The sequence below is a fragment of the Watersipora subatra genome, chromosome 7, assembly GCF_963576615.1.
Source record: "Watersipora subatra chromosome 7, tzWatSuba1.1, whole genome shotgun sequence".
In the NCBI taxonomy this organism is placed as follows: Eukaryota; Metazoa; Bryozoa; class Gymnolaemata; order Cheilostomatida; family Watersiporidae; genus Watersipora; species Watersipora subatra.
This window is the reverse complement of record NC_088714.1, coordinates 27,888,112-27,910,018: the sequence shown is the minus strand read 5'-3', so window position 1 is coordinate 27,910,018 and position 21,907 is coordinate 27,888,112. Positions and strand designations below refer to the sequence as shown.

Below are 21,907 nucleotides of genomic sequence, written 5' to 3'. Positions count from 1 at the left end.
GTAGCTGATCAGAAAATACTAGTATTCAACAACTAAAAGCAAATAAGATACCTTCTTTCAGACAGATCGCATTCAATGAGCAACATCGTGTACAAGTTATGTAACAATCAATTTATCATCAGTTTCCTCAAATGTGCATAAGGCTGTACAAATAGAAAACTACTCAAACTAAAGGCTGATTCCAAACTATAACGCTGTATCTCGGCATTGATGCTATAATACTTGTTGATGCTATAATACTTGTTGATGCTATAATACTTGTTGATGCTATAATACTTGTTGATGCTATAATACTTGTTGATTCTATAATACTTGTTGATTCTATAATACTTGTTGATTCTATAATACTTGTTGATGCTATAATACTTGTTGATTCTATAATACTTGTTGATGCTATAATACTTGTTGATGCTATAATACTTCAGTGATAACTGTGTTCACACTATCACAAACCCATCCGCGCTTGCATCAGCGATAAGTCCGCTCAGTAGTGCTCTCATTTTTCACAAAGGGGCTTCTTTGTTGCCACGTGCTCAATTAAATACTAGTCCTAATGCAAATATCACAATCGGGAATAAATAAATCACGCTATTCGCGATAATACATTACCATTTCGGAAATGGTGCACATTGTATAGGCTGCCATTGAGTCTCAGCTGACTATCAGGAAAGTTTGACAGCTGCAAACTTTCCTGATTTATCCACATTGCTCAGTCGATGCCATCGGTTGACGGTGCACATTATTGACGATGAACGCAGGAATGGACAACGTCGACATAAGGCGATAGAATGTGAGCCTTAGACAGTTTGTAAAAATACAGCGACCAATGTCCTCCGCAATAGATGCATTAGACAGTGAGGTTATTTCTCAATTTTAATCTTTACTTCATCTAAGTTGTTGTGGCGCCACAAGCCGCAAAGTAAAGACGATGCTTTTGAGAAACCGACTAGAGGACCTTGGCCTGGTATAAGAATGAGATTATTTTCCTACTTCAAACTGTGTCACCAAAGCACTTACATTTTTAATATAAAGCAAAAATTACTAAACTCATCAAAAAGAGGCATGAAAGTCATATATAAATGAGCTTTCAAGAAGACCTGATTTCAAATTTAGTTGTTTTACTAGTTTAGTTGTAGGGTTGATACCTTGTTAAATTCAGTGAGAAATATCATTGTGTACTATTTTATTTCTGTGTGATTTAATGGTTACTGGGAAAGGCATCAGCAGATGTACAACTGTGCTAACATTGATTTTTAATGTTTGAATTTCCTTTGATATGCTGTAATTTACGGATCAATAATACAGCTAGCAAGTTTGAATTGATTTTGCTTAAAGGTGATGATATATTGGTTAGCTACAGTGAAAGCTGCTGACAGCAACTGCAAATGCTGATCAAATTAATATGAACCTCTATTTAATAAATTAAATAAGCTGATATGCATCAGTAATCAAAAGCTTTAAACCAAAACAGAAATTTAAAGTTTCTCAAAAATATCAGTCACTCAAATGCAACAAAAAATTACAATAAAATAAAAACATTAAAACAGACTTTGTTTCAATAAAAAGTATTGAAATAGGTTATATGACTCGCTTTAGTTAAAATTCAACATATCATTGAAAAGAATTGTCAAGTGGTTTTTTCAAGGACTTTAAATATGATGCGCATTTTAAAAGTAAATCCAACTTTCCATTAGTTCAGACAATTCTTTTTTAACAAAAGTGAGCATTAAATTTGCCACAAAAGATTTTTCTGGTATCACTTTTTTCAAAATACCAAGTTTGAAAAATCTAGCTATGAAAATGTAAAAATGAGAATAATCAACCAAACTTTTAGTTTAAGGGTTTGGCATTTGCAATCAATATTTCAAGACTTCACCTAACATCTTCAGAACAAAAGCCAACTGATCACTTTCTTGTATTCATCTTCGTCACAAATGATGCTTTCTTGGGTTGTAAAATAGACAAACACGCGACATCGATTCTTTTCAGATCAACAAGGTTGATAGACTTAAGAATATTGATCAAAAGCATTTTAGAAGTGTCTGTGTCATAACTTACAACTCACCAAATCTGAGACAAGACAAGCAGTAACATATTGCTAGTCACCTTGTGGACTCTAAAATGGATCAACTCACTGTAGTGCTTTTGCTTGTTAACCTTGCCATCGTAACAGCTTCGCACTTCTATGGGGCTAGCATCCGGTACAAGGCAGACCCTCTCTTAGAAAACACAGTAAGTCATTTACATTATAACAATATGTAATTCAATCCGTGACTTGAATAAAAAATCTTTTGAATGGTAAAATGTAAATAGAACAAACACTCCGATATTTAGTACCATAACTTTTAGCCTTCATAATTCACAATATATTCACAAATATATTTAATGCTGCATACAGTAATATAGATGTATAATATTGCATTGCTAAAGAGTATAGGCTATATAAGCCAAAGCTTTAATAGGTTATTGTTACAACCCAACAAGTTATTAAAGAGGACGAATATAGGTGTAAGAAGGAGCTCATCATTAGCGTATACAAGTACACATTGGAAACATCAAAGATCTTGAGGGAAGAGCTAAAACACCCAGATTTCAGGTAGCGGACTCAACCTTGAGTAGACATTACCACCCACTCGAAATAAAAAGGCTGAACAAAGAATTTTATTTTTAATTCCTCCAGTTGGCTCAAGTGGCTGGTAATTTCAACTCAAGCTTGGGTTTCTTACCAGAAAATTGGGAGTTTGAGATCTTGCCTTTAGATCTTAGCCAATAGCGCGCATTTCCACAATTGGCCTGGGTTGATTGTTGCCAGTATTTAAGCAAGCCACATGTTATATGCAGGTGTTACTGCATCCAATACTGCAATGACTACTGGAATTGCAGTTGCTTTTACTTGCCAGCACTTTTTAATCTCACATCCCCCTCCAAGCGGACTATATTTCTCCATTTTCATATATAATTATGTAACAAGGAACAGCTCTAATAGGTAAATGGCAGCAACATACAATGTTGTCAAAAAGGAAGAACTCAGTGGTAAGCGCTAGAATATATATTAACACAGAGAACAGCCTGTAGGACTGTAATACCACTGAGAACCAGTTATGTAAAAATAGATTTCTTCAATGTTCACAACGATATCTGACACCTGCTTAAGTTTCTCTGTGTGGAAGTAGTGTTAGCAGAGACATGTGTCACAATAAATTCTTTATTTCAAAGTAAATTCAATGAAGAGTTTAATAAATACTTCAAATCTGATTACAATGAAGATGCCAATAAACTAACAAACCTAAGCACCAGCTGTCAGATCTTATGTTTATTGAGCTGTATCGATCTGTAGCTAGTCTAACATATGGCTTGTGAGCCTCTTTTGGTTTTACTAGTGAATATGCTGAAAGATCTCATTATATTTAGCATAATAATAGCTTTCTCTTTAAATTCTATAAGATTCAATTCAATTTTTAAATGAAATTTACCAAAGTATAAGCTGTGGATCAGATGTACGTGTAGTTAACTTTAAACTGTATTTATTTGAAATAATCTGCCATTTATGGTACAGGTACCAACTCTCACAGATTTCAATTTAGTCTAAACTAGACAAATATATTGTAGTTTAGGTAAATGCTAAATTTATATATTATAAAATACAAACATTACATTATTATGGTTCAGCAGATATGTATTAGTCTAGCAAGCTTGGTTAGTTTAGAAGGTAGAAATTTAGCATTCCTTTGCATTATATTAGCATGGTAATTTGGCACAGTTCTTTTATTGCCATAAAACAAAATTTTGACTTCAGCCAGTGTTTGATATTAAATATCAATTCAAATTTTGAACAAAGTTATTTTGGAGTCAAGAATAAAAATATATAACTACTTTACATATACTTTTTCAAGAAAGAACTTAAATGAAAATACAAACTTAAAACTCAATGATGTTCTGTTAAATGCATCAACATTTCTTTTGGGAAGCCATTTCTGGTACAAATATAACTTGGAGAGCTTCCTAGCAATGCTCGGCTGCTGCTACTAAAAGCTAATTCAATATTTAAACCAACGGCTATGTATAAAATATTGAGCTTATCCATTGCTGTGACTTTAGTATCAGAAGGCCATATGTTGTTAAGGAGAACTAGTTTACTGAAAGTTTTCATTTTTTTACTTTTGTATCATCACCACGGAAAGAGTATTCATAGATATTTTGTCAAATGCTTTGACAAAATACCGGTAATTGATGTTTTTCTACTGCAAAAACAATCACATTTGTTCATGTCATGCTATACGCATGAGTGCCTTGACAGTTTAGAGTGTCGTGAGATATTGTCAGGTGTAGTTACTGTTCATACAATTATTTTACAGTGGGAGGTAGTCGATTAGTGCTGGTGTTAGGATATAGGTCTGTAAAATAAAGTGTTATGAGTTTGAATCCACTACGGTGCAATCATTTTTCCAACCTCCCACTGTGGCTTCAGACAGACTGATACAGCTCTTGTTATAAGAAAGATTAGGACTACTAATCTCTATGCTACAAGGTATTTTTGGTATCTATCTGATAACCAAAATAATATTAGGGTATTTCTGCCTGAAAATTCTAGTCCGCTACATCAAGCAGCAACTTCTATTCATTCGTATAAGTTTGAACATAAAGACTCAGAGGCAGCCAACAACATAGCAGTTGATTCACTTTAAAAATATCTCAAAATCTGAAGATTCACAGCGAGTCAAACTACTAAGTTTTAATTTTATATTTAGAAATAATTTGTGTATTTTGGTAATAAAGCATTAATTTTCATTTAAAATGATTAGCAGTTTTGAAGGCATAGTTGTGGAAGGTTTTAATAAAAGTTTTAATATTTAAGGTTTTAATAAAAGGAAGGTTTTAGTAAAAGTTTTAATATTTATTAAAACCAAAAGAAAGAGGCATAAAATGCCGAGTAATATTTCGAAGATCTGACTGGATGTTAAAATAAATAAAATTTGTAGTATTATTTAAAAATAAAATCTCAAAAATAGATTTGAAAAACCCACAAAAATAAAAAAAGGGTTTATATATCAGGATATGTTATTTGGTCATGGCTTTAGGGTGTTGTCCAACATGCTTGTAGCAGCATAGGTTTTACTATATAATAGTAAAACCTGCATAAAATATTAACCTTGAGACTACATAAAAATTGTGGTACAAACATTTTTGCAATATCTGTGTCTCTTAGTTTACCTGGTGAGATTTTTTGCAACTTAAGGTATTAATCTAAGCTTTTCCTTTGATGGTTATATGATACTTAACAATTCGACCATAACACTGGTTTTAAATATCAAACACTATTAGGACTAGCATCTTGCAGCATGTAGACTAGAGATACGCTTATGCTTATATCTTAGCAAGGCAAAAGAAATCAACATATTGTACAGACAGCCTACGCAAACTTGAGAAGGGAGAATTCATAAAAATCGGTCTTGTTCTTATACCTTAATAAAGGTTTCAGCACTGAACTTTTTTGCACAATTATATAGAGTTATCATTACAGGAATATCATTATTAATACTATTATTATCATTACTATTGTTTTATTGGCAAACAACTAGAGTTTTATAATTAATCAGAAAATGAAATGGTCTCAGCATATATCTTCACGGACCGCAAACTACAGGAACAAAAGACCTTAAAGGTTGGTTTTTGAAAATCATGATTTGAGAAGGATACTTTTATAACAAATCATCAAGCTTTATAAAGCTCTATCTGATTGCCACTGTGTTCATGCGCTTTATAAAGCTCTATCTGATTGCCACTGTGTTCATGCGCTTTATAAAGCTCTATCTGATTGCCACTGTGTCCATGCGCTTTATAAAGCTCTATCTGATTGCCACTGTGTTCATGCGCTTTATAAAGCTCTATCTGATTGCCACTGTGTCCATGCGCTTTATAAAGCTCTATCTGATTGCCACTGTGTTCATGCGCTTTATAAAGCTCTATCTGATTGCCACTGTTTTCATGCGCTTTATAAAGCTCTATCTGATTGCCACTGTGTTCATGCGCTTTATAAAGCTCTATCTGATTGCCACTGTGTTCATGCGCTTTATAAAGCTCTATCTGATTGCCACTGTGTTCATGCGCTTTATAAAGCTCTATCTGATTGCCACTGTGTTCATGCGCTTTATAAAGCTCTATCTGATTGCCACTGTGTTCATGCGCTTTATAAAGCTCTATCTGATTGCCACTGTGTTCATGCGCTTTATAAAGCTCTATCTGATTGCCACTGTGTTCATGCGCTTTATAAAGCTCTATCTGATTGCCACTGTGTTCATGCGCTTTATAAAGCTCTATCTGATTGCCACTGTGTTCATGCGCTTTATAAAGCTCTATCTGATTGCCACTGTGTTCATGCGCTTTATAAAGCTCTATCTGATTGCCACTGTGTTCATGCGCTTTATAAAGCTCTATCTGATTGCCACTGTGTTCATGCGCTTTATAAAGCTCTATCTGATTGCCACTGTGTTCATGCGCTTTATAAAGCTCTATCTGATTGCCACTGTGTTCATGCGCTTTATAAAGCTCTATCTGATTGCCACTGTGTTCATGCGCTTTATAAAGCTCTATCTGATTGCCACTGTGTTCATGCGCTTTATATAGCTCTATCTGATTGCCACTGTGTTCATGCGCTTTATAAAGCTCTATCTGATTGCCACTGTGTTCATGAGCTTTATAAAGCTCTATCTGATTGCCACTGTGTTCATGAGCTTTATAAAGCTCTATCTGATTGCCACTGTGTTCATGAGCTTTATAAAGCTCTATCTGATTGCCACTGTGTTCATGCGCTTTATAAAGCTCTATCTGATTGCCACTGTGTTCATGCGCTTTATAAAGCTCTATCTGATTGCCACTGTGTTCATGCGCTTTATAAAGCTCTATCTGATTGCCACTGTGTTCATGCGCCTTATAAAGCTCTATCTGATTGCCACTGTGTTCATGCGCTTTATAACTTTCAAAATACCTTTGCTCTGAAAGGTGATACAGCCAAACGAAGGCAACGCGGTCTCCTAGCAGAGATGTTTTTACATATTACACAAAACACACCAAAGTTACAGTAGCTAACTGATCTTGTAAAAACAATATTGATTTGAAAATTCAATCCCTTTTATCTCACTGTCGTATTTATGGATTTCTGTTAGCACATATATTTGATAGTTCGCTATTCATAACTCGATAAAAGCAATCAGGAAATAGGATATTTGCAGGAGGTGAGAATTAATAAATATTGCATTTGAGAAGCTCATTTATTGCGTCGACTGACGGACTGACTTGTCAGCCATTCTAAAGCCATTATTACAAGGAGAGCAGCTAAAAATGGCTTCCTTTCTTTCCTTAGCTGTTAGTTTAGCTGTTATTAAAGTTGTGGAAGGTTCACACTTTATGGGTGGCTCCATTCGATTCAAGACAGATCCATCACAGGCAAACACGGTAAGCTTGCTTTTATTTCAACTATTTTCAATATATACATATATTATCTATGAAATGCTAGTTTCATAATGAATAATAAAGAATGGGCACTCAATGCATTAAGTATAAAGCGAATTACACTATAATATAAAATATAAAGAGATTTAGTTGTTAGTCAATCACTATAAATTTGTTTCAAGTAGATACAGATCTGCTATCATCAAGTGATAACTTGAGGTAACTTCACCGATTGTTGCCTGAAGAATGCAGAACTAGAAACTTTTTTTAGTTGTAGGGACTTCTAGCTAATTATTTTCATTTCTTACCCATATTATAATTATTTTATATAAACGCATATATATGTAAAAATCTTGTATATATAAATATATATATCATATACATATAAATACTAATAACACATATATAAATATATATATGTATGTAATATATATACTAGAAATTCCACTGTCATACAGCCCACGACCAAAGTGATATTGGAAAAAAGAAAGGGTACTGATGGTTGAGAAATGCAATATTAGCAGTCAAATGGCACTGCACCGCAACAGGATAACTGCAATGGTAGCTGTAATGTACTGGGTGTGGGCATTATTATATACAACAAACAGAAATAATAAAAGGAAAAGATGTTTATATTTTCCCCCTGCAATAGGAGAAATGCAATATTGGCCAATATTAGAAGTAAAATGCACTGATATTATTAGAATAATCAATATTATTAATATAGTAATAATAGAAAACCAATGCACAATTTTGTTTACATTTCAAAACGTCATAGCTAACAACATCGAGAAGTTGTGGTATTTATATAGATTTTTAGAAAATTTATTTAAAAAGTGTTTGGTCATGAAAAACAGCAATAATAAAAGGAAAATATTATATGTCTATTATAATCTCTCCCCTGCAATAGGAGAAATGCAATATTGGCCAATATTAGAAGTAAAATGCACTGATATTATTAGAATAACCAATATTGTTAATATAGTAATACAGCAATAATAGAAAACCTACGAGCGTTCACGCGTCTGGAAGATTTCTGCAAACTGCAGCAAAATAAAAGCTGTTATAAAGCTGTAGGCCTAATCTACTGTAATGTATGTAATTCAACAACAATAAAGAAATATGTTTATTATAACTCTGAAATGCAAAATTAGAAGTAAAATGGCAAGCTACTGTGTACTATACACAGTTTGAAAGTTGGTTGCGTTGAATGTAGAATGGTTTTGATAGCGATCTTTAACAGAAAGCGAGTATGAGCATTCACATGTCTGAAAGTTTCATGCAACCTGCAGCAAAATAAAAAACGTTCTTGTCATAAAGGGGCGTTGTAGTTCGGCCCTAGCTTGTACATAAGTTGTAAAGAACTTTAGCTAACGTTTTAAAACATGAAACCTTCGGTGATTGGACAAAAACACATAGGCTGATAAACTGTGTACCACAATTTCATACCTATAAATCGGTCAAAGCCTCAAACGGTCTACGTTTACTACAGAAACCTTCGAAGAAATTCGATTACAAGTAAACAATGCCATAGACTAGTGAAATGTGCACGTTATTTTTTCGCGAAATGCGCACGACTTAATCGTTCTATTCTCTGTCGCCTGCTGTTTCAATTTCCGGTCTTAACTTTTATTAAACCAAGCTTTTCAAGCGTTTTGTGACGATTTTTATCCTAATAAATCTGTCTATTTGTGTATAATCCGATCAGATGGGTAAGTTTTAAGATAATAACGGTGGTTTACAAAGACTTAGTAACATATTTAAATGGGCTTAAATGTGTTTGGTATCGTTATTATACTTTAACGATTCTACAAAACGATGGTTAAATTTGTTGATGAAATTTTTATACAAGGGTTCGTTTCATTGTTGATGAATAATTTTCGTAAGTTGTGTGCACATGCATTTATCATAAAAATTCCCAAACTTCGCATCAGCTCGTTTGGTCGTGGGATAATTGTATTATAATGGTATAATATTGTTTTTAGTTTTTAGAATTCAGAGTGCATTCTTATCTTCATGCTGCAGATAGAAATATATGCAAATAGAAACAAATATAGAAAAACTGCTTTATTGATTTCATTGATAAATATTTCTTTACATGAACTTAAATGTTTTTTTTTCAATTATTCGGTTTATTATAAAATTTGTTCTCTAAAGATATCCGCTTTGGTTATCTAACATCTTGTCTTGCTACTATTTTATCTCAGCTTTTCCGTGTAGTACAATTATTTTTTACCCAATACATTGTCAGACAGGTTGCATCATATATAAATAATTGTATGCAAGTTTCATTAATGATGGAAGTACATAGATATATCAACAATCTGAACTGGCAGTGGAAAGATCTTCATGTGGCCTAACTATATGTAGAATTGTTCCCCAGTGTGGCAAGGTAGTAGCATGCCTAGCTGATAAGCCGAATGTGCAAGTTGAAATACTTTCTGATGCAATTTCTTCCCAATATTCCAACCTGGCTTTGGACAGACGGATACACAGACATACAGATGGCTGGGCAGACACAGCTTATATTATAGTAAAGATTTTTAGTTTTCATCTCTGAAAACGTGTTAAATATAGCCCAATATCTTTTGCCAGTATGAATCACACAACTGTAGGAATTTTTGCATATCTATTAGGCCATTTTAACAACAAAAAAATAAGTTTAGTTTACCTGACCTCCACAAGTTGGTGTCTGAGTAGATAAAACATAAACTGCTCCTTGCTGAATACAGTCCAGAAGTCTGGAGCACTATCGGCTAACGATAGATTTTCTAAGTTCGCTGATATTTCTTCTTTGAAACGTAATAAGTTTTTAAATAGGACCTATATGTAACTAGATTTTAAAGGTTGGATTTTTGTTATTATCTGTTAATTGCAGTCAAAAGTACTATTTATAACTTAAAAACAAGCAAACAAATTTTTGGTAGGTTGCAAATTTGGAAAAATGTTTTTTTCTAAAATCTGTTTGTAAAAAAAAGTTTCACATTTTCTACATCTAAAAGTCTTTAACCAGAGACAGCTAAAGATTTTCATTCCATTTGTATATGTATCCGCTGGTTATTAGAAAAATCTCTTTTTAAGGCAACCTTCTACTGGAAGGCTAGCTGGAGAATAGGAAGGGGTCCTTGCTCTAGCAGTACGTGCACTGAGGATGATGTCGGGAGCTATGGAACTAACTTTGATTCTAGCAGCAATGGAGGCAATGAGTTGTGAGGGTTTTTATAAATTGTGAAAATGTAGTGCATACTGTTTAAACTGATTAATGAATTGGGTATTGAGGGCTATTATGTATGTAATGCCCATGTGTTCATTCAGTAAAAGAGGAACTTGCACCAAATGTTAGCAGATTCTACCAGAAATTATCAGTATTTTTCTATCATCCGCGATTGTTTTTATGTTGATGGTGATCTGACTACCAGGATGTTTCAAGATTAAAATCGAAAACATTGGATCGCAGTTAAAATACTAAGTAAAAAATATGTTTTCAAAAATGACATCAGTAGCCGTGTTTCCTGTTTTTCCCTCTCATTATGACATCGGCTCTTACATTCAAGTTGCAGTGTTACGCTCCTCTCTTGACATATTTGTATATTTTGTGTGTATTTGCCCTCAATTGCTAAAATAAAACTTTAAATATAGCTTCAGATACATTTTTATCATTGTTTCAAATAATTTAAAGATAGATTAAGTTGGTTCCAAATTGTTCGACGTTTGCCTCTAAATGCTGTGTAAACATATCAATACCTGATGCCAACGAGAACATATATTTATCCCGTATAGACGACAAATTATACTTGACTTCTGACAACATTTTTGTAATGATTTCTCTCCAAACAGAAATATCTTTCAAATTATGCCATGCAAAATCATAAAACAAAAAAGCAACAGTGAACCAAAAAGATCAAAAAAGTGTTTTGACATAGGAAATAGCCTATAGCATTTAAAATATCTTTCACTGCTGAAAGAACGAAAATTAGCTGGAAGATTGTTAAACAGCTAGCAATGATATTTCCAAAATAGTTGTTAGATGTTACATGCAGTTTGTTTATTTTACATGAGCTGAAATGAGTTGAAAACCTGTAACTGACATGTAAAGAATGAAGACACAAGCCATGAAAATTTGTTTAACTTGTAATTGAAATAAAATAAACATTTTGGAAAAAGATACAAAAATTTAAAAAGATCATTTCTTGGAATAATATATTCTGGAATATGATGTAGATTAGCAATTAGATGGAATGCTCTTTATTGCACAAAAATAAATTATTAATGACATATATTGGAGCTAGATCATAATATATGTATAGGCAATAAAATAAATAATACAGCGAAAATAACCTGATAATAAAATCAATGCAGGTTTTGAGTTCATGTAAAGTCATGAGCATAAAAAGTGGTGCAATGCAAGTAAGTTTCCAGCACTGCATTGTCATTCATTTTTGTGGCAGCAAATGTCATGCTGGATGCTCAGATGCCAACGATCTGGTTGTATTCGCCGGACCTGAGTATTGGATAACCGCAGTCAATACTGTCGACGACTATGAGATGGGAGAGAATGAGTTTACTCATACGTTTGCCTCTGCAGGTCCTTTCAATGTCGGGTAGGTAACCAATTAAAGTGGGTTTCTATCCTAACTCGAGTTGTTTTAGGAACTTGTTCTGATAGTTAGATGTAGCTGACAACTTGACTGTTATCTGGCAATCTGCGACTTGATTGTGAAGATGACACAACCATTGAACAAAGCATTCATATTTAAATTGTTGCCAGTGTACCCAAAAGCTGTTAATTTGATGTGAAAAAAATTACATAAAATAGGAGTTCTCCATTTGTACAACTTTATTCAACAAAATATGATTTGACCGGTAAACTGCAGGTTGTATGGTTGGGCTTGGAGAAATTTGGATGTAATAGTCCCGAGCAGTCCCAAATGGAAGGTTTTCACCAGAGTACTGTTTGGGGATAGAAGCGATACAGGGAAGCCTAACAATAGCCCCGTCACGTCAAGCCTTCCTATATACAAGTATTTTCTCCTACACTTATATTGTTAGCGGTGTATAATTTGCAGTGAAAATGCATACTGAGCTCATTCATCAAAAGTTAATTAACTTTCTCAGTGCCAGATATTTCATATCTAGATTGGTTTTGTCAATTGTTGAAAGCATGTGAGTCTTTAGATCTACTGTCACAGTCAGAGATTCACATTTTGGTTGTTTTGGTAAAAGTTTATATTGCATCAGCTTCTGCAATATCTACCAGACAAACAAGAAATAAAAAACTCTAAGGATTATTTTCAGATGTTTTTTTTCAGATGTTTTTACCAAGGTAAATTATAGCAGTCTAATAACTTTAATCAACAAAACTTTTTATATGATGTTAAAACCTTTTAATGCTTGTTATACAAAAATAAACTCATTTTTCAGCAATGATAATAAACAATAACAACAACAGTCAGCCTGGTGAAGATGGGAGCATTGACAGTGTAGCTGCATTTACTCTGCTAGAAGAAAGCTTTAATTAGTCACAAATGTATCATGGCTTTCATATTAATTCAAAATTTAAGCTTAGCCTTGTCTTTCTAAAAAGAACCTCAGCTTAACCATTCAGTGCATTTGTCCATGCTATATATATTGATAAATGTTGAGACCGCTTATGCGTAAACTAAAAATGGCTTGTGTGTAAAAGTTGTACTAGGCCATACAGGTTGTCACAATGTAAGTTTGTTCAGGCTGCGTATTTCTAAAGCTTATATCAAAACAAAATGTCTCACAGGGTCATAGTAGGTAAACTCCACAGCCCTTTATCTTACATCAATTTTAACTCACTTAAATGATTGAATTTTAGTATAAAAATGGTACTGCAAGTCATGTATTTTCTAAAATAAATTGTAGTGCAATGTTAGGTAAAATGCTGTGCCAAGCATGTACATGTATCTTCTCTAACCGATAGTTGCTCCATATTGCTATTTTTTTCCACTTTTATCTTGGTTTGATTTGAAAAGTATACTCTATCTCTATGAACATAAAATGAAATTTGCCTCTCTTTCGCCCTCTCTCCCTTTTCTTTCTCACTGTCTATTATGCGAGTGTCTCCATTTAAAAATGGCCACATTGTACTTTTTAATTACCCATAAATAGAGAATTTAAAAATTAGTATGTTTTAACACTACTATTTAAATATGTTCTCGCAAGACATTCTCTTCCAACCATTGGAACTCTGATTCAGTTCTTAATGACATCTTTTAAACTGTTATTTGAAATTTTAATTTAAAGTTTTGATATGCTCAAAACATCTTTTTAGTGAACTATATTCTTCTGAGTATATAGCAGTAGTCAAAAGAATTTCTTAAGTTTATGTATGTCAGCAAATAATTGATTCAAATCTTTCAGCTTACAGTTTGGCTGTACTGGAAAAGTGCGGTTCCCTCTAATGGACCCTGATGGTGACAGAGTGACCTGTCGGTGGGGAGAGACAGATGAGGAATGTGGTGATGTTTGTGCTGCCTTACCGGGTGTTGTATTGAATGAGGTAAGTCAAGAGTGTAATGAGAACCAACCAACTTTCTACTTAACTACATTAGGGTAAGGTCTTCTTTAAGATGACCTTGCCCTAACTTTCTGTAGATTTTATTAGAAATTATTGGTATTTTTTTATCAGTTGCAGTTGTTTTTGATGTTTGAGGTGATTTGATTGCCGAGATCTTTCAAAACTACGATTGATCCAACTTGATTGCAGTTCAAACGCTCAGAAGAAAAATACATGCAAAACAACACCACTAGCTGCTATCGTTGCTATAGTTGGTATCAGCTACTGCGCTCAAGCTGCAGCGTTGCGCATTTCTATTCGGTTTCTATTAGCCTACCAGCTAATTTTGTGCTTATTTATGCTTTTAATAAAGCAAAGCTTTGGTCAACAATGCGCCATAGATCAATATTGTTCCCTTACTGAACAGCTAATGTTATTGGCAGCCTAATACTGGGTGAGAAAACAGTAGCTTATAGTTTTTATGAAACTCACACATTCCCTGTTAATCGGACTAGTATCAACAGAATAATTGATTTTGTCTCAAAACAAACAATCCTTCCAAAGAATCCTTCTGACTAATGCTATTCATCTAATTACTGATTACCAATTTCAAAAGCATCTCTCGAAAGTTTACCCATTTTATTGAGTGTGCTTTGTGAAGTTTCTTGATCTGTTTCTACAGCTGACTGCACTCTAGGATCGGTAAAATTCATTTCTCTACAGCATCACCAGCTAAAATAGCAAACACATGGGGCTACTATTGGCTGCAGATAAGGGTGAAAACTTTAAACAATTTCTTCTATGATTGCTTGCGGATCTGTGCGTAAAAAAAAAGGTTTCAGGAAAATTGATGCACAAGAGAAATGATGTAACAGCAATTTAAAGTGATTATAATCTTCCACTGAATAATTTTTTTCGAATAATAAGTTACTCCGTTGTTTATTTGGTGCAGATGGAGCCATTAAACAGCTGAATCAATTTAGTACAGCGCTATTAGCTATGTGCATGTTTAAGCCATGCCAGGCAGCACTGGCAGCATCTGGCTGTTTAGGAATGAGTCAGTGGTTTGCATCTCATCTCTCAATGTAAAACATCCTAGAATCTATAAACACATCTAATTACTACGTTTTAGATAACGTATTTCTTTTAATCCAGGATATTAGTTTACCATTGACAACTAAGCAAAGCAGAAGTAGAGATTTTTGATACATTAAAGGCAAATAATTAATTCCATATAATATTAATGTTACAAAAAATAGTTCAAATTATGTTTAATCTTGTTTTAATATAACTTATACCTAACTCCAAAAGTTTTTTGTAAACAGCGAATTTACAATTTCACTTCATCGATTTTTAAGCGCATGAATATTATAAATATATTTTTGTTCGGCTTATTGAGCAGAATAGTTTGCAAGTTACTAGAATAAATAAATTAGTTGGATAGCAATATATTAGCCCGGCAAGAAAATGCTCCTAAATTGTTTTTAACAGAAAACTGTTTAATGTTCTAATTGATCTTCTGGCTTAATTTGGGTTTTCATCTTTTTATTAATAATTCTCATCATCCTTTAATATTATCATCGTCATCCTTTTATATTCATCATTGTTATCCTTTTATATTCATCATCGTCATCCTTTTATATTCATCATTGTCATCGTCATCCTTTTATATTCATCATTGTTATCCTTTTATATTCATCATTGTTATCCTTTTATATTCATCATTGTTATCCTTTTATATTCATCATTGTTATCCTTTTATATTCATCATCGTCATCCTTTTATATTCATCATCGTCATCCTTTTATATTCATCATTGTTATCCTTTTATATTCATCATCGTCATCCTTTTATATTCATCATTGTTATCCTTTTATATTCATCATTGTTATCCTTTTATATTCATCATCGTCATCCTTTTATATTCATCATCGTCATCCTTTTATATTCATCATTGTTATCCTTTTATATTCATCATCGTCATCCTTTTATATTCATCATTGTTATCCTTTTATATTCATCATTGTTATCCTTTTATATTCATCATCGTCATCCTTTTATATTCATCATTGTTATCCTTTTATATTCATCATTGTTATCCTTTTATATTCATCATCGTCATCCTTTTATATTCATCATTGTTATCCTTTTATATTCATCATTGTTATCCTTTTATATTCATCATCGTCATCCTTTTATATTCATCATTGTCATCCTTTTATATTCATCATTGTTATCCTTTTATATTCATCATCGTCATCCTTTTATATTCATCATCGTCATCCTTTTATATTCATCATTGTTATCCTTTTATATTCATCATCGTCATCCTTTTATATTCATCATTGTTATCCTTTTATATTCATCATTGTTATCCTTTTATATTCATCATCGTCATCCTTTTATATTCATCATCGTCATCCTTTTATATTCATCATTGTTATCCTTTTATATTCATCATCGTCATCCTTTTATATTCATCATTGTTATCCTTTTATATTCATCATTGTTATCCTTTTATATTCATCATCGTCATCCTTTTATATTCATCATTGTTATCCTTTTATATTCATCATTGTTATCCTTTTATATTCATCATCGTCATCCTTTTATATTCATCATTGTTATCCTTTTATATTCATCATTGTTATCCTTTTATATTCATCATCGTCATCCTTTTATATTCATCATTGTCATCCTTTTATATTCATCATTGTTATCCTTTTATATTCATCATCGTCATCCTTTTATATTCATCATTGTCATCGTCATCCTTTAATATTATCATCGTCATCGTCATCCTTTTATATTCATCATCGTCATCGTCATCCTTTTATATTCATCATCGTCATCCTTTTATATTCATCGCTATTCATTCTCTGATGCCTTTTTTTCACCTTGTTCTTTAATATGTAATACCGTTATTACTGTAGATTATAATACAGGAAAAATATTGTTGCAGACGACATGCGAGATGTCACTCGACGCAGATGGTGTGAATGCGTATATCGGAGGGGGATGGTATGTAGGGACAATTGTGCTTGAAGACTTCCCTAACAGTGATATAACTCTGGGAGGAGCTTCTTTCACTACTTCTGATGCGCTCAGCTTGGTTCCTGTTCAGGTAAAATCTAGAACTAAAGTTTAACTTACGATGATTTGTATTTTTTCAAAAGTTTCTAAACTATCAAACTTGGAATATAAAAAATTAATTAATAAATAATAATAATTAATAAAATTAATATGTACAACTAACAGTTAGCTGTAAAACCATTACACCAATATATACATATGAATTAACATCCTTGAATAACTGGGCTACCCTAAGGTGACGCAGAACATCTTGTGATATAAGGCTATATACACCCATCTTGGGTCACAGTTCATTAGTTCATATAGATCAAATTGTCATCAGATACATTTGATAACCAGAATAGATTCTGTTGTTGGCCATATTAACACCGAAGTGCAAAAAACTCATCTAAGCACTGCATGCTTAGATATATCATGTAATATATACACCTTTTACATGTATTCTGATGATGTCTACAATATATTTTGTTTATTTATTTCGTTTTTAATTTCTCTAGTTTAAATATTGATATGATTAGTCTTATTATAACTCTTGTTTATAACCAAGTTAATAATTATAACTCTTATTATAACTCAGTTTTCAATTTTGGTTTACTTTTTAGGCAAAACAACATTTTTAGTAACTTTTATATATCGCTATAATGACACTTTGTACCGTAAGAGATCTCATGAAGCAAAAAGTGGAAAAATTATTCAGCACCTGTTCTAACAGTGTAATAATGTTTTCATGTGAAAGGATTATCAACTACATATTCGGAACTATCTTTCATAAATGTAGTCGTTGCTTGGTTTTTTACTGTGAGACTAGCTTATTTTTAACAAAAAGCTTAGGTTTTAACGTTTGTGCTGTCATAGCTGTTTGGGCCGTCAACACACGTTCCTCCATTGAAGCAAGGATTACTGTATTTCCAAAAAATAGAGAATGGATTGTCGAGGTTTTATTGTATGCTGGTTATGACAGTCTTAAAGTAGGTTTGTAGACAATATTTGCATGCAGCTGTAAGTAAAAATGGATTGTTTTAAAAGACTAGCATTAGTATTGAAAGCTAATGCCATGAAAATCATTTGAAGGGAATTGAAACCATAGATGCATGCTCCTTGATTGAGACAAGATTTACCAAAATTAATGTAAATATTTTAACACTTTTAGTCTCAGAAAGTTTTACTCCAAATTGTATAATTTTGTGTGTTCGATAAATGATTATAAGTATAAATAAGTAAGTAATCCTATCATCTTGCATTTACCTGTAAGTACGATGCTCTGATTGGAACCATGCTGATTAGCATGGGCATGCTATTAATGAAAATAAGAGGAATTCATGAGTTGTTATTCATAAAAGGCATATTGATTGTAGCAGCTCAGGCACTAACACTAAAGGCCTAACAACTTTTGGATAACAAATCTATTCTATATCCATTTATATATATCTCAAAGTTTTGCTAGGTTGTCTTCTGTTGGTTTGCTACACCTGTGTCCAGTCATAGCAATTAAAATCTAGCAATTACAAACCTGCTACAGATATTATTTGATCTCAGAACCTCCAGGTTCGAAGACCAGCAAACTAATCTTTTACACTAAGATGAACAACTGACCCTAGTAATGAATGATTGTGATGATATACATGTACATTACATCTGTTAAAATACTCATGTTTGACACACGTGTGGTTATTATCTGGCAGGGTTGATTGGTACACATAACGTAATAATTATTAAGCTGGCTTCGAATACCGCTATTGTTTTAATAAAGATTCAGACTACTAGCTTACAAAGTAAGTTACTCAAATTCATTAAAAAGTACTTTATTATATGCACAACCAAGGGCAGTCAGCAAGTGCAAATATATGAAAAAGTGAATCATTGTATGCAAAAAAACATGAATGTTAACAGGAAAAACAATTGTTAAATATATGTTTTCCAGCTCAATGTATCACTGAAAAATTATCCCACCAAAATTCATATATGTGTCTTCGTGATAGCCAATGGCTGGGTTACTAGTTGACATGTTTTCTAGTGTCCTTTAGGATTCAAACACATTAATGAAAGGAATTTGCATATAGGAAATCATTTTAAAATTGGCTGCCAGAGATTGTCATAGCTATAAATACAATTTGATAACAGTCACATCTTAGTACAGTAATTGTGGTCAATCTACTTGTGCCTTTATTCGAATTCACACTTCTGATATGTTTATGTAGTGGCATAGCAATGCCCATGCTGTGGTGATCCAGTATGCTGTTTCATTTTACAACACAATAGAGGTATTTTTATTTTTGCATAGCTCCCAAATAGTCATCCAATTGTGAAGCTGTGTTAAAGGTCAAGAAGAATGCCATTAGATATAATAAAGATTTAATAGACACATCAAACTTTTCTGGGCACAAAATAACATATTTTGATACTTAATACCTTGATGACTAAATACTTTGATAGCAATGGATAGCCTACTTTCTCAGGAACGACAAATGTGTAGATGTATACAAGGCTAGCCTTACGCAATATTACACCAGCTTCGGTCAACAACGATCATTTCAAAATTTAATCTGATTTTGTTTTAATTTGGCAACCAGGCAGAGACCTCCAACCGTAGTGAAACTATGGTCAACCATAGTGAAACTATGGTTGACCATAGTGAAACTATGGTTGACAGACAGTTGTCACTAAGTGATTGAGAGTTGCGAAATCATGTGAGATACTATGACTTTAGCTCTTTAAAATGTAAAACTGTAAGTTCATTGTAGATTATTACAACTCCCTATTTGGACGTTCTGACTATTTTAACGATTTATACAATGTTTTTGAGGTTGCAAAATATAAACCATGGACAAAATAAGTCAGCCTGAGTGCATCTACATTGGCTGGCTTTTACAAAATTTTAATTTATGTTCACAATATTGAGATATATGTATATTTTTCTGTTTACATAGACTTTAAATGATAAATCTCAGGAATTTTAAATGACTCAGGGTATGTATTTATATGGAATATTCAAGTTTGTGCAAATCCCTTGCGTGCTTACAGCTGATCGACCAGTGAGAACTGCATTACTCTAATACTGCAAACTTCTTAGCTGAACACAGAAGTTCATTTTCTGTTTATATTTCAACTGAAAAAGTTGCCCATATGGGCTAAGTTTTTCAAAAGGTTATTAAAAGACAATAAAAAAACCATTTGCAAACAAGTTGACAATGTTTGAAAAAAATAATCTATTAAAGCCTTTTTTCAAATTAGCCTAATTTTTACAAAAATGCATAAGTCATTAGGAAATTTGAATCACAAGTTTGGCTTGAAATTACATTTTAGTAGTAAAAATAACAAATAATATATTTTTGTAATGTTCAAAAATTTAAATCATTTTACAAGCTTCAAAACTTTTAGTTTCATGTAAAATAAAGTTACTTAGGCATAAAGGAATAAGTTATTAATTTGCTACACTCAACCATTCACAAACAAACTGGCCTCAAGCAAAGCTTCTACAAGCAACCTTTCCACAAGCAAACCTTGCACAAGTAACCCTTTTAAAAGCAAACCTTGCACAAGCAACCCTTCTACAAGTAAACCTTCCACAAGCAAACCTTCCACAAGCAAACCTTCCTCAAGCAACCCTTCCACAAGCAAGCCTTCCACAAGTAACTCTTCCACAAGCAAACCTTCCACAAGCAACCATTCCTCAAGCAAACCTTCCACAAGTAACCCTTCCACAAGCAAACCTTCCACAAGCAACCCTTCCACAAGCAAACCTTGCACAAGAAACCCTTTCAAAAGCAAACCTTGCACAAGCAACCCTTCTACAAGCAAACCTTCCATAAGCAACCCTTTCACAAACAAACCTTCCACAAGCAACCCTTCCACAAGCAAACCTTGCACAAGTAACCCTTTTAAAAGCAAACTTTGCACAAGCAACCCTTCTACAAGTAAACCTTCCACAAGCAAACCTTCCACAAGCAAACCTTTCTTAAGCAACCCTTCCACAAGCAAGCCTTCCACAAGTAAACCTTCCACAAGCAAACCTTCCACAAGCAACCATTCCTCAAGCAAACCTTCCACAAGTAACCCTTCCACAAGCATCCCTTGCACAAGCAACTTTTCCACAAGCAAACCTTCCACAAGCAAACCTTCCACAAGCAACCCTTCCACAAGCAACCCTTCCACAAGCAAACCTTCCACAAGCAAACCTTCCACAAGCAAACCTTCCACAAGCAACCCTTCCACAAGCAAACCTTCCACAAGCAAACCTTCCACAAGCAAACCTTCCACAAGCAACCCTTCCACAAGCAAACTTTCCACAAGCAAACCGGTCACAAGCAAACCTTCCACAAGCAAACCTTCCAGAAGCAAACCTTCCACAAGCAAACCTTCCACAAGCAACCCTTCCACAAGCAAACCTTTCACAAGCAAACCTTCCACAACCACAAACAAACATTTCACAACCCCAAGCAAACTTTCCCAAGCAAACTTTTCACAGTCCCAAACAAACTTTCCACAAGCAAACCATCAATAAGAAAGCTTTCCACAAGAAAACCCATATGCTTTTCGTGCTTATTTTACAGTTTCTGGTAAAAACTCCAGAGTATGTGACAGATTGTTCAGCAAAACCAGTGTTTGTGAGTCCAACCCCAGATGAAGGAACAACCTACTACCTTGAGCCCAGCCAGTCTGTAGGAATACTTATGTACGCTGTAAATGAACAGGACCCTTCAGCAACGTAGGTCTCTTTAAGTGGTCCTTGCTTTAGGTCAAATTATCATAGTGTTTTCTCAATGCTAATAGTAAACAGACATTGTGTTCTCTTTAGCTTCTGCTAGGAGAACAGTTATGACTGCAAAGTAGTAGACACAAAAT

General features: G+C 33.4%; 2 protein-coding genes across 2 annotated transcripts; one reads left to right on the top strand and one right to left on the bottom strand.

The window, feature by feature from the left end:
• The first annotated feature begins 7,338 nt into the window (after positions 1–7,338).
• LOC137400619 (uncharacterized) lies at positions 7,339–12,054 on the top strand. The gene is made up of 3 exons (XM_068086951.1): positions 7,339–7,452; positions 10,531–10,658; positions 11,898–12,054. Exons 1-3 carry the CDS (start codon positions 7,339–7,341, stop codon positions 12,052–12,054), a joined length of 399 nt encoding a protein of 132 aa, XP_067943052.1.
• An 8,446-nt stretch (positions 12,055–20,500) lies between these two features.
• LOC137400618 (ribosome-binding protein 1-like) lies at positions 20,501–21,591 on the bottom strand. The gene is made up of 2 exons (XM_068086950.1): positions 21,558–21,591; positions 20,501–21,465 (listed from the first exon to the last, which is right to left on the bottom strand). Exons 1-2 carry the CDS (start codon positions 21,589–21,591, stop codon positions 20,501–20,503), a joined length of 999 nt encoding a protein of 332 aa, XP_067943051.1.
• Positions 21,592–21,907: the final 316 nt, after the last annotated feature.